Below are 14,311 nucleotides of genomic sequence, written 5' to 3'. Positions count from 1 at the left end.
ATCATTAATAAAAGTACAGAGGAGAGCAAACAATCCTAATTTTTCAGAACGAGATCAGGCAAGAGTCAAAACCTTTAAGTCTGACATTGATGTAAGCAAAATTCTAAAGGTAGTAAGAGATGTTGACACAGGACACCTAAAGATATGACAGCCAATATTAAGGAGCATTGTTTCATCTTTTGCAAGTCTTCTCTTGACAATGCTGATGACATTTGTGGAGAAGACACAAAGCAGAAGGGATTTAAGCAATCAACATAATCTATTTGGATTTCAAAGCCACATTTTACACAATACCAACAACATATACATAAGGTTATTAAATATGGCATGAAAAGCATTCTCCTTGAATTCGATAAAGTGACCAAGGGCGGAATCTAACAACCAGATTACAAGGTCAGATTGTAATACTAAATTACTGTGAGCTGTTTTCAAGTACAAGGATGCCAGTGAATGGAAAAGCCACAGGGCTCAGCATCAAAACTAATGCTTTTCATTCTAGAAAGAATTTAATGATGCCAAGAAGCTAACATGCCAGAAAGGCAACAGATGCTCCTAAGGAGATGGGGAAACTATTTAAAAGCCAATTTGTGGAGTTTCCTCCTAATCTTTCCATCACAGATAATGAACAGTGAGTTTGGCTCTATAAATCACCGGACAACCCAAGATCCATATGAATCTTGAGACATCTGCAGAAGCCCAGCACAGCTGTGATGGCAACCCCTCCACATGGTAGCATGGCCCCTCCCATGGTGTTCTCTCATGAAACTGTTCTTAAATCCTCCCTCACCCCAATAGGGTTTTCACATGTCTCACCAATGCTGCAGGCCATTGCCATGTAGGATACTGTCAGATACCCAGCAGGTGTAAATCCGTGTAGCAGCTATAATACACCCCCACAACACACAATCACAGCTTTTCTTGATGACTAAGGCTCCAACCCTTGCAATCTACCAGCAAAGGGGCTTCCTCAGAATCAAGGGAAGAGAGAATCATTCTCCAGACTAGCTGCTCCCAACTCTTTATATCCCCCATCCCAAGAAACATCTGATCTGGCACCTGTCCACATGAGGTAGTCAGGATGACTGGGCCCAACGTGCCGAAGTTTGGTTATAATACCAAACTAGGTGGGACCAGAATCAAAACGAAAGAGTTCTATAAAGGCTAGCAGCACTAGCAGACAAAATAGTTCATGATGTTCAATTTGAATAAGCACACTGTCACAGTACAGTGTGGGAAATCATTAGTGATATATATTAAATATATGAATCTTACAAAAAAAACAGAGCAGAAAGTGAAAGAAAAAGTGAGCATGTTATATAGCTACATGCAATATGCAGGCAGAACACTGTGATGCTCAAGTTTAAGTTACACACACAGCATTACAGCTGTTACAACTGCTATGGTGCTGCAAAACATTTTCAATTTCTTATTTTCACATGCTAACAACTTTCTGAAGCATTCACCATTTAGACTGAAATTTTCCATACTTGGTCTCCATTTTAGAATGTTTGAGTAAAATCCCATCAATCATTGTGGAGTTAAACATTAATGATTTATTGTGAAGATAATACAAAAACATCCAAACGTGGACATTTCAAATTGGATGTGCGAATAGACCTTAAGAAGCTGTACACTCTGCTAAAAGCTGAAAGAAAAATCCTTTTAAAAAAAGTTAAATATTGGAAAATGTGGGACTGAACATAATAAAAAGTGGAAAGCATTAGGATATTAGATGTACACCTGCATGTAGTGGACATATGTTAGTAGTAGTTAACAACAGGTATTTGGTTACAGAAATTTACAAGCTCAGCAGCTTTGGAAAAATGGGTGGCGGAGCATGTAAGGGCAAAAAGCAATTTAGTTCTACAAACCAGTTAGCTTCAGCCACTACGGGGCAGGGAGCAAGCAGTACCAGGAACCTCTGTAGAGCTAGCTTGGGTGGGAGGAAGAGGATCAAGCACTCTCACACACCCAAAAACTGGATTAAAAAGGGAGGGAACCAGGAAACACTCCAACAGCATCCCCCATCAGGTACCAATGGAAGCATCAGAAAAACATGCCTCCTAACCCGGGATAAGCAGCAGATGAACTTTGTTTAAGAAAGAATGGACAATTAATCCCCATTACTTGAGGAAGTAGGGGGAGGAGGAAGGTAACTGGAAGAAGGTAGCAGGTAGGACAATGGACTTACATTACCACTAGAAGCTCCTGCCCAGGTTCTTTTCTCCCCTGCTCTCCCCAGAGGCAGGGATCCCCAAAAACCAGTGTTCCCTGACAGGGCATCCTCCCTTGAAGCACCATGGAGAGGGAGCAAAGCCTTGGGTTGAATCTGCCTAGTTCCCTTAGGCTGTGTGTCTACATCAGGATTTTTCTAAATTCTACCATCACTGTTCTACAATATTGCCAACCCCAGTCTCCAATAATCAAGAGTCAGGCCTCCAAACACCATGAGATTATTTTAAAAATCTTATTTTAAGCCAGTGAATTTTAGATTTATTTTGAAGCTTTTCTCCCCAAACACAACATCTAGGAACTTACTTAAAAAAAAAAAAAAAAAACTGAGATTTCCATTTCATCACCCCACTTTCTGGTGAATTGGATTAAAGAAAAACATCACGTATCATAAGACGTGATAGAGTTGGGAGACTTGGCGACCAAGCTCTACCACCAGTCAATTTCCCTAATGCTTGAAGCAGTGGGAGAATTTCAAAAAGTCCACAGTGTAAACAAGGCTTCTCAACACTAGATTCAACTCACCACCACCCAATCCTCCCAGAAACAAGACAACTGCTGGGACCCTTTGTGCTAAAACAGACCCTGACTTTGGCCATGTCTATATTTACACCTAGATCAAAACTGCTGCGATAGATGCAGCGGTGTCGATTTCGCGGGTCTGGTGAAGACCCGCAAAGTCAATGGCGGAGCGCTCTCCCATCGACTTCTGTACTCCAGCTGCCCGAGAAGCGTAAGGTAAGTAGGCAGGAGAGCATCTCCTGTCGACACAGTGTGGTGTAGACACCACTGTAAGTCAACCTACGTTGCTTTCGAGTTCAGTTACATAACTGAAGTAGCGTAACCTACGTTGATTGACAGCTGTAGTGTAGACCAGCACCTCCCTGCAGCCCGCCGCTTTCCGCAGCTCCCATTGGCCGGAAACAGTGAACCGCAGCCACTGGGAGATCCGGGGGGGTCTGTGCCTGCGGACAGTCACTGTAAACAAAATGCCTCACAGCCCGCCAGCAGATTACCCTGATGGGCCGTGTGCCTAAGACTGCCGACCCCGTACTAAAGCAGCATTTTAAAGTTGGGAGGGAAGAACTCAAGCTCTCAAAAAAGTCAAGAAATTGTAAAAAAAAAAAAAAAAGAAAAGTTTCCGCTGCAACTCTAAGGGCTGGTCCACACTAACCCCCCACTTCGAACTAAGATACGCAACTTCAGCTATGTTATTCACGTAGCTGAAGTCGAACTATCTTAGTTCGAACTTACCGCGGGTCCACACGCGGCAGGCAGGCTCCCCCGTTGACTCCGCGTACTCCTCTCGCGTAGCAGGAGTACCGGCGTCGACGGCGAGCACTTCCGGGATCGATCCGGGATCGATTTATCGCGTCTAGACAAGACACGATAAATCGATCCCAGAAGATCGATTGCTTACCGCCGGACCCGGAGGTAAGTATAGACGTACCCTATCTTTGCCTTTTTCACAGCTGTGACATTTTCAATCCTATTTTTCTTGTAAAGTATAAATTGATACATGACCATAATAACATGGGCTATAAAATATATAGGACATAATATAGCGTAGTTCAAGCTGTGGGGAAAACTCTGCTTTTGGAGGTTCCTAACTTCTGAAAGTTTAACTTCCCAACGCTGACATTTTATTGCCATTTTGTTTCCCTTTCCACATTTAATATTCTATAAACAGAGGTAAAAAGATCAAAAAAAGTTATTCCAACATTTGATAATGGATTTGGGAGACATTTTTAATATTATGTCTTTTTTTCATACATTATAGGAGGCAGTTCTCAAACATTTTAATATTTTATTTCTTCAAGAGTTTACAAAACTACAGTAAAAGTCCTACCCAATTCTGAGCTCTCCCATAATCTCTTAAAAATACACAAACAAACAGACATGCTAGTTACCCCAAACTAAATGAAATAACCCAGCAACAATATAAGCATAATAAGTTAACTGACTTTCTCAGAGTCCATATAAGAGTCAAACCTAACCCCCACCCAGCAAGGGAGAAAAGGTGAGCCTTACACCCTGAAGATGAAAGAACACGGGCTCTTCCAGACCTGGAGAAGAAACAAGTTCCAAAGGCTTTAATGGCGAATGCCCTGCTGACTGAAACTTTAGCAATACACCACAGAGAGTCTCTTACAGCTTGTCTACATAAACAGTTAGTCCACTGCAAGCTGGAGTGTGAATCTACTCTGCACTAGCCTGCTGCACATTAACTGTTCATGTGGCCACTGTTAAGTTATGTTCCTTAGCTTGCTCTGATCTACCCCATTTTGAAATGGGACTAGATCAAAGCACACTAAGGAATGGTTCGCATGAGACAGGCTAGCAGGGCTTAGATTCATGCCCCAGTTTGCTGTGGGCTAACTGTTCGTGTAGACAAGTCCTTCGACATAGTGTGTCCCACAACATTTAGTGCTTTATAGGTTATCATAACAGGATAGCTGGCCCCTTAAACGAAATTATGCTCAGCTCTCCTGTTCCAGTCCAGGTGTGCCTAGTTTGGTGTGACGGGGATGGTGGGGCTGCCTCTGGCAGCTATAAATGAAAGTCCAGAATCCTGAGAGAGAGGGAGCTTAGAAGGAGAGTTTAGAAACCAGAATTAAGAGAAGAAAAACAGTCCAGTCATGAGAGTAAAGAGACCTCAGAGGAAGAGCAGATATGGGCTGGGAGCTTCAGGGAGGGTATGCTCCTGAATGAGGAAGTGGTGAGAGTCTGGTTGAGCAGTGGAGCCAGATCAGGCTGATGACAGCAGAAAGCAGTCAGAAGGTCACTCACAAACTTCCCCAGGCCAGAGAGCCTTGGTCAGACAGCTAAGAGCAGGAGAGGGAAAGGTCAGCTGGCTCTCTGAGCCAGAGAGGTGAAGCCAGAGGGCGGAGAGGGCTGAAGACTGAGGAATGATAGAGGGGTGAGCCCGCTGATGTCTCTAGGCAAAAGCTAGAACCCTACCTGAGAAGAACACAGGGCAGAGAAATACACCTGGTAAAGGGGCGCAGCTGGGGCACTGTGGGAGATGCCAAAGCCATACTTGGTGCTGGACTGTTGTGTGGTAGGTTGATTCTGCTGTCTTATACATTTGCAAGTTTCATTGGCAAAGTTGATCACGTCTGAATTTACATCAAAAGGACAGCTAATAAAGACATACAATAAGCAGCTGCAAAGAATATAAAGGAGTACTGAATTCTCTGCACCCTCAAAAAGAACCTTTGGGAACTGGAAGTCCAGAAGGGTCCAGGGCTACATCTATAGAGCAGGAAATGTTTCTGCTTGACAACAGACAAATGCTTCACTATTGTGACAAAATCAACTCCAAAGATTACCTGAAATATTCAGTAAACCACAGTTCGAGAATCACTGTACTATAGAAGATAGAGAAAAGCTTTGGAGGAATACCTGAAAATTCAGCTCTGGCATAATGGGGAAGGCCTGAGAAGAAATAGGGTTCTATAACATGCACCAAATATGGTAAGATTTGGGCCCATTCTAATCTCTTTTGGTAGTGAATTCTGTACTTAAGACCTTTTACTATCAACATTCCATTCAATAGTTTTTTAATCTGCAGTTGTATGTATGGGTGGACTGTTGGTGGGAAAACTCTAATATTCCCAGGTCCCAGCCTATTCAGGGCTTTGTAGATTAGGATCAGAACTTTGAATTGGATCTGCGATTTGGTGGGGAGCCAATGAAGGTTCTAGAACACCTCACATATGGGCTTTAATTTGTTCTTTTATTTTGGCCCATAGTTTTTAAAAATAAATTTCAAGTTCATTTTTCCCCAATACACATGAATATCTTTAATATTAATATTACTGAAAAGTTATTTATTTATTTATTAAAGTGGTGCAAAACACAGCAGATAAACCAGCAAATCTTTTTATAGATTTCCATTTTTTCCAGGGACAGGAGTATTTTAATCATTGCCTCTAGTCAAATTAGAGAGACAAGATGGGTGAGGTAATGTCTTGTATGGGACCAACTTCTGTTGGTGCGAGGGACAAACTTTCAAGCTTACACAGAGCTCTGTGTAGGATACCACGGAGAAACCTAACAGTGGAAAAATTGGAACAAAAATCTGAGGAATATGCAAATATGAAGTCCCAGTTCAATTTCTAGACAGACATTAAACAGAATTAGTCCATTTTGTCATACCATCTGCCAGGCAGTTTCCAATTCTGTGCTGCACTCCAAATTACCTGTGTTTTATTCTGAAGCATGGATACAGTAAGTTATTTGTAAATCAGATAATGAGTTAAAGGTCCAGGATTGAATTATGAAATACTGAAGTAAAGGAATCAAAAAGTGATGCATAGCAAAATCAATAAAAAAAAAAGTCTCAAATCAGGGTCATAAGATAGAATTCTGGGATCTCCTCTTCAATTGTTTGCTTGTGTTATTTTCAGAACTCATCACTAACTGCGCATTCAACATATGTATGTAGGTAGGACTAAACAAGTACTAGATTGAAATTTTAAGATTTAATTATCAATCAACTAAAGGTGTTCAGCAAGAAATGCTATGTTGTATTGTGTGGGAGATCAAGTGGAAAGAGAGATTCTTACACTTTGGACTGGTAACATCAGAAAGTTAGTCTGTTAAAAAGAGCAACTCAAAGTGTCACTCATCAATAGTCAACTAGTACTAGAAAATCTATGTAGGCAGAATGAGGCAAGAGATTTAGATTAAGGCTTGGCAACTCTGATTATAAACAGAATTTGTAACAAAGGTTTACACACAGAACAACTATTCTGGGTGGTGTTTTCAAAAGCACTTAAGTGATTCAGAAGCACAAGTCCCCTTGAAAGTCTCTTCCAATTTTATAAGATATTTTAGAATAAGAGTGAGGGGAACAGATGTGCCTTTTCTTAGTGGGCATGCTGTTAAATAATTGTGCCACTTTCTCCCTAATGTTTTCATACAAATCTAGATGGCCAGTCATTACACAAGCTGGCAGCAGGAGACATAAGGGGGAGAATAAAAACTGTGAACAAGGATTTATTGGATAGTCTAAGATTGGATATAATGGTAGCATAGATTGGAAGGAAATCTTTCAACAATTGCTGCTGAACACTACCACACTAATACTGAAATAAAGCTAAAAAGCAAATCTGGAACCTAAACTTAGCCATTCAGAAATTCCAAAACCTGTCTCAGTATCCACTAACATAATATATATAGTAATGGTGCCACCGACTGCCATGGGAGGTCATCACACAAAGGACAGGGGAAAGCAGAAGGCGGTTTCTTGTCAGATTTGGTTTCACAGAGAGCTCAGTAAAAGCAGATTAAATGTTTGAAATATTCAAAACAGATCTCCCTTTTGGCAGAGTCCAAGATGGAACTGATCCAGCATCAGTAAGAAAATGGAACAGGTTGTGCTGTAGACCTATTACATTTTATTTGAAAATATAAAAATTCATGAGCTTTTACTCAAAAAGCTATTTTCAAAATAATATATGGAGATATACCTATCTCATAGAACTGGAAGGGACCCTGAAAGGTCATCGAGTCCAGTCCCCTGCCTTCACTAGCAGGACCAAGTACTGATTTTGCCCCAGATCCTTAAGTGGCCCCCTCAAGGACTGAACTCACAACCCTGGGTTTAGCAGACCAATGCTCAAACCACTGAGCTATCCCTCCCCCCAAATAGTCAAATCAGAGTGAGGTTCACACACATACTTTTTTTTGGTAACACAAAATTTAAAAATATAATAGAATGGTGAACTCCGGAACCCTATTTTAAAGAAAAAATTGCATTTCTGCAAGTTTACTTAAAATGTCAAATGAGAAAATGGTGCATTTAACTGATCCTTACTTTTAGAATATTTTGGGTTTCATTCCACTTGTTTGTCCACTCTTTGGTCAGCTCTTGTACCTATGAAATGAAACAAAAAGATAATATCCTATATTAAACTAGTCTTGTTTGAAATACCACACTTACTCTCACAACGGACTTGGCACAGAATTTCAGAGAACAACTTAAAATGCCAAATATTTGCCAAGTTTGTTGCTCCCTGCAACTGATTCCACTGCCAATATTGGGATCATAATTAAATGTCACCAAAATCTGTTACAGTGGCCACTTAAATTTTCCCCACCAAAATAAAGCCTGTGCTACTTATGCATTTGTTTGTAATCATTATTTGCCCAATATACAACAAGATGACAAAAATGATGGGCTATCATACCTCTGATTTTTATCTTTTTAGAAAGAAAAAGATATTTAAGATTATGAAGGACATAGTGAAAACTCCTGTTTGTAATGTTTCATAAGAACAAGGATGTAAAGGGATGGTCACTTAAAATGGCAGGTAATTTCAGAACAAATAAAAGGATTTATTACATGCAGTGCTTAGTCAAACCTATGAAATCTACAACCGCAGAACGAGTTAAAGGTTATAGCCAAATTTTACAATGAACTGGAATAATTTTAGGATCAACTGTCACTGTGATTATGCATGGTAAGGTAAGAGTGCTCATGATTCAGGCCATATGTTGTCCAAAACGGTTTACAAAGGCTAATAATTACAGAAATGTTTTTGTGGTACAGTAAAAAACTTTCTTATCCCAAATGTTGGGGGAATAGGGGGGGGCGGGGCTGGAAAAATTCTGGTTAACAAAGAGGGAGGGAATTTGGGTGCGGGAGGGTGCTCTTGGCCGGGGGTTGAGGCATGGGAAGGGGTGCGGGCTCTGGGAGGGAGTTTGGGTGCAGGAGGGGGCTTGGGGCAGGCCCCGCGCCAACCGGACTATAAACCGGACTTTCAATGAAGATCAGAAATGCCAGTTTATAGAGCTTTCTGGTTGGTAAAGTGCCGGATAACACAGCTTTTACTGTATTTTTATCTTGCCACTCATCCAATGCATGGGATTTACATTCATTTTTTTAAGACTATGTAAAATCAAGGAACAAAAACTAAAGAGTATAAATCTTTTTATTTAAAAAGTGTTTATATATTTCAATTTAAAAATTCAAATTCTTAATAATAAGAGTATCCTGGAATGCACTATTATAAATACAGGTCAGGACTTCAAGTCTTTAGATTATGGCTCAACAAATCATAGATGCGTGTAACTGATATCTGTACAATGGCTCACCTGTCATATGTTATCTTATTCCCCACGATAGAAATTAAATTTCAAAACTGAAATCCCTGATGAAGGCTCTATTTCTTTTATTTATATACATAAAAAAAGCACTTATCCCAGGCTCTCTAAATAGCTGACATGATGCATACAACGGTGTAGTTAGTATAAATTGTTCACAGTCCTTGGACACTGCCTTTTATTCCCAAGCAATATTTGATAATTACTTCTCTTGATTTTTTATCCTGGAATTAAGTTTATACATCTTTTACTACCTGAATCTACTTTCAAGTGGTGAAATGCTTAAACTCAAGACTAACGGCTTCTGTCTCCTTTAAGATTTATAGGTAAATTGATCATTTACTTAGAGGGACAAATAGCAATGCTTCCCTTCACAGCTCTGCCAAAATGACCTCAATCTTAACTTGCAACCGTATCCTTCAGTTTCACAGTTGGGTTTATTTGTGGACAGACTACAAATTAAGATGCACTGTGTGGTAGTTATATAATATGGTCAACTGCCCACAAGGGAATAAGTTGAAATCAAATCAAATATGTAGCTCATTTTCACTTGTAACCTAGGATTTAAACTCAGAAAGGAAAAGATAATACTTCTCTCCACTGTGCCACCTAGGTCCAGAATGCTGACAATCACAATATTAGTCTTGTCAATTATTTTCTTTTGTTTTTTTGAAGAAAAAATATTAAAGAATCCTGATGCTCATCACCTGATGCTCATCACCTCTATCGTCACCATTTCTGGAGAATTTTTAATGCACCTGAGTTGTTTAAAATAGTTCCTGTAACACAGCAATTAATTCATTCTAGAGAACTACTGTGCACTAGTCAGTTAATTTAAATATGGTAATAAAGTCTTTAGATCTGCAGAATCAAATTCACTTTTCAATTATAGAACAGCTTTACCCTTTGTAATATGTGCTAAGAATGTGCAGTAATTCAGTAATTATGCTTGTGGTAATTATCTTAAGTAGCAATCACATAACGTATTAATGAGGTTGACAGTGGACAATAAAACATACTCGATAAACATCCCACACAGTGAGGACAACACTTCTGAATAGGACAAGCAATGAATACTATCAGAGCATGAAAAATATATTCCAATTAATACCATACATTCAGCAGTTTCTACCACCCATCTAAACATTCATAAGAACAATACTCAGGTAACACTAAGTATATTATTTGTAGTTTCATGTTTTTTAAACAAAAATGTAAACATAGTTTTTCACACATCAACTTGCCCTAAAAAATTAGTATTATGATCAAGAGTCATACATAATAATGTAGAGCTAACATATAGTATCAATTCGTTGAGTCAAAAATGTGTTTCCTAAAAGGGATATACTAACACCAGAGATTTTAGCAGACTGAGTAATTCTAATGAACCAAATCCTCAGCCAGCTTCATTCAATGGAATTATACCAATTTACACCAGCAGAGGAATTGGCCCAGTGATTTTAGAAGATCATACATCTATATTTGATCCTTAAAGTAGGGTTGCAACTTTCTATCTGCAGAAAACTGAACACCTTTGCCCCGCCTCTTCCCTGAGGCCACGCCCCATCCACCCCTTCTCCAAGGCCGCACCCCTGCTCACTCCATCCCCGCTTCTTCCATCGCTTGCTCTCCCCCACCCTCAGTCATTCTCTCATTTTCACTGGGCTGGGGCAGAGGGTTGAGGTGCAAGAGAGGGTGAGGGCTCCGGCTGGGGCTGAGGCCTCTGGGGTGTGGCTGGAGATGAGTGGTTTGGGGTGCAGGAGGGGGCTCCGGGCTGGGTCAAGGGGTTTGGAGTGTGGAATAAGGCTCCAGGCTGGGGCAGGGGGTTGGGGTGCATGAGGGGGTATGGGCCAGAAATGAGGGGTTCAGCGTGTGGGAGGGGGCTCCGGGTTGGGGTAGAAGGTTGGAGTGTGGTAGGGAGTGAGGGCTCTGGCTGGGGGTGTGGGCTCCAGGCTGGGAACAAGGGGTTCAGAGGGCTGGAGGGGGCTCAGGGCTGGGGCAGGGGATTGGGGCACAGGAGCAGGTTTGGGTAGCAGGTGCTTACCTCAGGCAGCTCCCAGGAAGCTGCTGGCATCTCCCTCTGGCTCCTAGGCAGAGGTGCAGCCAGGCGGCTCCACATGCTGGCCTTGCCTGCAGGCACCGCCCGTGCAGCTCTCATTGGCTGTGGTTCCTGGCCAATGGGAGCTGCAGAGCCGGGGTTCGGGGCGGGGGCAGCATGCAGAGCCCCCGTGGCCACTACTATATTTAGGAGCCAGAGGGAAATGCTGGCAGCTTCCCAGGAGCCACATAGAGCTAGGCAGGTACCCTGCCTGCCTCGCTGCAGATGGCCAAATGGACTTTTAACGGCCCGGTCAGCAGTGCTGACCAGAGCCACCAGGGTCCCTTTTTGACCAGGTGTTCCCGTCAAAAACCAGACACCTGGCAACCCTAACTTAAAGATTCTAAATACTCCACACACACACACGCGCACACACACACACACACACACACAAATCTGATTAATGCTACTTCTTTTTGTACAGTCTATTGTCTAAATATGATCAACATGAAGCAGATAGTAAAGGATTAAGAAGAGGGTTAAATTCTCAGATATGAAAGATATAGGTCCATTACATCTAGACTCATATGTTCAGTTATCACTACTGCACATGAAAATAGCTTACAAGTTATCTAAATCAGTGGTTCTCAAAGCCGGTCCGCCGCTTGTTCAGGGAAAGACCCTGGCAGGCTGGGCCAGTTTGTTTACCTGCCGCGTCCACAGTTTCGGCCGATCGCGGTTCCCACTGGCCACGGTTCGCTGCTTCCAGGCCAATGAGGGCTGCGGGAAGCGGCGCAGGCCGATGGATGTGCTGGCCGCGCTTCCTGCAGCCCCCATTGGCCTGGATTATAAAAAGTTAGAAAAAAATAAATCTGAGGTTTTTACATCTAGTTGAATTTAAGAAAATGCTGCTTTGTAAAATAAACAAACAAACAAACAAATGGACAAACCACAACATTAAAGTCAGTGTTGATAAGTGTGTATACCAAAAAGTTCCTGAAAATGAACTGTTACTGCTCCAGCATCCAGATCACATTTATCTCTAAAATAAATATCGAATTATAACTTACTCTTGCTTCATTCTGCTGAAGCTTCTCCTCCATACTTAAAGCTGTTGGAGAATCCAAGAGTGCAATCTAAATTGTAAAACAACTCACATTAGTATATAGTAAAATAAACAGGACAATGGATGGTGGATTAGAAGGTATGAAATATTATTGTGCAGGTATTTTAATAAATTTGTATAGTAAACCCTGTTCTAGTCTTTATCTGCAATGGATGACATTTCATCTTTATCCATATAAAATATTCACATTAGTGGCAATCTTGTCAAAGTATAAATTTGAAATACAAATCAGTAATTTATAATTTTACACACACACTTTTACTGATTTGTCTACATCCATATTCTGCTGAAGGCACACAACATTTTGACAAATTGGCTCTACAAACATCAATTTTTTAAAAATGCAGTAGATGACAATTTACTATGCATGAGTGTCTATTTAACTATTCTGCTATAAACATTTCTATGTGTATGACATTTGTATTGTAAAAATATATCTTGTTAATTTGACTCTGGAACGTGAAAATTACTAATACTTACAAAAATGTAAGCAGTTTTCTTAGTTATATAACATTGACTAGTGTTGGATTTTGAGTAAATAATTATCAGTGAGCCATGGTGGCATTTGCAATACAATATTCTGGGAATATAAAGACTGTCCATAGAAGAAATTATACAGGGATTTATATTCTATTGTACACATTTACCACCACCTGCTGTTTTACCAAGCAGCACAAATTCAATTAATTTAGTCTTGTTCGGCATTATATCCCTCACAGACATTTATAACATAAGAATTGAAATTCTCTGGAATTCTTCATAGCATAGCCATATTTATTTTGTGATATCTACTCTTTTACACCTTGGAACAATGTCAAAGTATTAGATCTTCAAAACAGTCTAAAATATGTGTACCCAGAGTTTGCAAAGTCAAGCTGTGATTTCAGAAATAAAAATTGTCAGCTTGCCAGCAAAATCACTCAACTTTTCCCCCAGACAAGCACAGGACAATGCTCAGAGTACAACAGAATAATTTCACCCTCATGGAGGGTTTTCGGTTTTACTATTTACAATACAGCAGAATCGTACTAATACTTCCTTTAGTAATCTGCAAACCTGACATTTTTCACAAAATATGCAGGGGGACCTCATCCCATTTCTCAGCAAATATTTAAGCAGGATATTGTGGACAATTAAGTTTTCATTTTGTTTTTTTTACAAAAAGTCCCATACTACACTGACTAGCTTTGATATCTCATACCATAATTAAACTACATTATTTTTACTTATAAAAATAAATAAAGTAGTACAATTTTTAATATAATTTATTTGTGCCCTCCCAATCATGTTTGTTCAATTACAAAATCTGGTAACCCACAATAGCATTGTTTGGAAGTCTCAATTAGCCAGGTTCTACTATAGACCTTTAAACCACATTCCTTAATTTCAAGAATCACCATGCTAACGTTAGCTTGTTTTTGTCATCCAGAGACAGATATTCAAGTTAATCACAGTTTACGGCACCCAAAAGAGATAAAAACTAAACAGAATAAGGATAAATAGAAAAAAAATTGAGGGACTGTACTGCTTAGTATTGGATAGAGAATTCTCTTGATGCCAACCAGCATTCCATACAATACCTTCCATATGGAATTAAGCACAATTCAAAAGAAGCTGTGCTTCTTTATATATGATCTCTTAATATGCATATTTGACACTCAAAACTTTGCACTGAAGAAGACAAGTACTCCTCAACTGAACAGGGGTCCTGGGATGGACAGTCCTGTAAACCTTACCTATGGTGTCATCAATCCATATTTACATCTATAATATCCATCTATATTTACAGTATTCTTAGACTT

The 14,311-nt window shown here is 40.2% G+C and overlaps 1 protein-coding gene across 1 annotated transcript in view; it reads right to left on the bottom strand.

The window, feature by feature from the left end:
- Positions 1–14,311, bottom strand: part of KIF16B (kinesin family member 16B) — a 191,809-nt gene that overhangs the window by 155,822 nt on the left and 21,676 nt on the right. The window contains exons 10-11 of the mRNA XM_065401493.1: positions 12,454–12,519; positions 8,057–8,116 (exon numbers count right to left, since the gene is read on the bottom strand). Of these exons, the coding sequence (XP_065257565.1) occupies positions 8,057–8,116; positions 12,454–12,519 (126 nt within the window). The remainder of the gene's footprint in view (positions 1–8,056; positions 8,117–12,453; positions 12,520–14,311) is intronic.

This window comes from Emys orbicularis, chromosome 3 (genome assembly GCF_028017835.1).
Source record: "Emys orbicularis isolate rEmyOrb1 chromosome 3, rEmyOrb1.hap1, whole genome shotgun sequence".
In the NCBI taxonomy this organism is placed as follows: Eukaryota; Metazoa; Chordata; order Testudines; family Emydidae; genus Emys; species Emys orbicularis.
This window is presented reverse-complemented; position numbering and strand designations above follow the sequence as displayed.